The sequence below is a fragment of the Poecilia formosa genome, unplaced genomic scaffold (genome assembly GCF_000485575.1).
Source record: "Poecilia formosa unplaced genomic scaffold, Poecilia_formosa-5.1.2 Scaffold518, whole genome shotgun sequence".
NCBI lineage: Eukaryota > Metazoa > Chordata > Actinopteri > Cyprinodontiformes > Poeciliidae > Poecilia > Poecilia formosa.
The window spans coordinates 279,254-280,282 of NW_006800457.1; the positions used below are offsets into that span (position 1 = coordinate 279,254).

Consider the following 1,029-nt stretch of genomic DNA (forward strand, 5'->3'; position numbering starts at 1 on the left):
TGAGGCTACATCCAGGAAGCTTTATCGCTGCGGGGGCCGGGGGCGGAGCTCTTCGGTTTGAACATCAGTTTCTAAATCTTGCGAGTGAACCAACTGGACGCCTTCAGGTTTATTCCAGCCTTTGTGATAAATTTTGTTTCATCAGCAGTTCAGTGATTTTCCTCTGAACATCTTTGCTTCTCAGAAAGTCAGATTAGCAGAAGCTAATCGAGGGTCAGACATTTTCTGCTCTAAACTCACCCGGTCCAGCGTTTCTGGAAGCTTTCTGTTTCTGTTCAGTCAGAAACAGAAAGTAAGCGTGATTCAACTGAACAGGAAACGTCTCCATGAAGGCTCACCGTCACGCCGACATTGGTCGGCTCTTGGCCCTCCACCAGCTTGTGAATGGACTGCAGCGCTGCCTCTTTAGTTTGACCTTTGAACCTCTTGGGAGCCAGTTCTTCCAGCGCCTGCTGGAACTCCTTGTAGGTGATGACTCGAGCCGACCTCTGTCTGGAAGACACAGAAATATTCCTTCAACAACCTTCATCTCAGACCTTCACCAGAACCTTTATTCACTCCAAAACCTCCAATGGATCCAGTGCCAAACTGAATCTGCTGCTTGTACATGAGTCATGAGAGGAGACCCCAGCCCGATGTGGATCCGCTGCAGAGAAACTCACTTCACTTTGGAGAAGACGATGTCCACGTCGGTGCCAGTGACGCTCTTCCCATCGATGACCCGGCAGTCCTTGCACAACTTGGCCCAGGCCTTCCCAGTCAGCTCCCTGCCGCTCGCCTTCGTGTCTCCGTAGAGGGAGAACTTCTTGAAGGCCACAAAGAGCGGCTCCACATCCGAACTGACCGCCATGATGAGACGACAGCTGTAGAAGAGCAAAGGTCAGTGAACGCACCGTCACTATGAGCATTTACATGTGAAAACTGTGGAACAGAACCCGTCTGACAACAGGAAGTAGGCAGAAGATCTCAGAAATCAACAAAGCATTCCATAACGGACCAGAACCAAAACATCAGTCCGTCTAGAAACAC

The 1,029-nt window shown here is 50.2% G+C and overlaps 1 protein-coding gene across 1 annotated transcript in view; it reads right to left on the reverse strand.

Moving 5' to 3' along the window:
• The window catches only part of tppp3 (tubulin polymerization-promoting protein family member 3), a 4,923-nt gene extending 3,894 nt beyond the window's left edge, over positions 1-1,029 (reverse strand). The window contains exons 1-2 of the mRNA XM_007540110.2: positions 663-1,029; positions 339-492 (exon numbers count right to left, since the gene is read on the reverse strand). Coding sequence (XP_007540172.1) covers positions 339-492; positions 663-850 — 342 coding nt within the window. The 5' untranslated portion in view covers positions 851-1,029. The remainder of the gene's footprint in view (positions 1-338; positions 493-662) is intronic.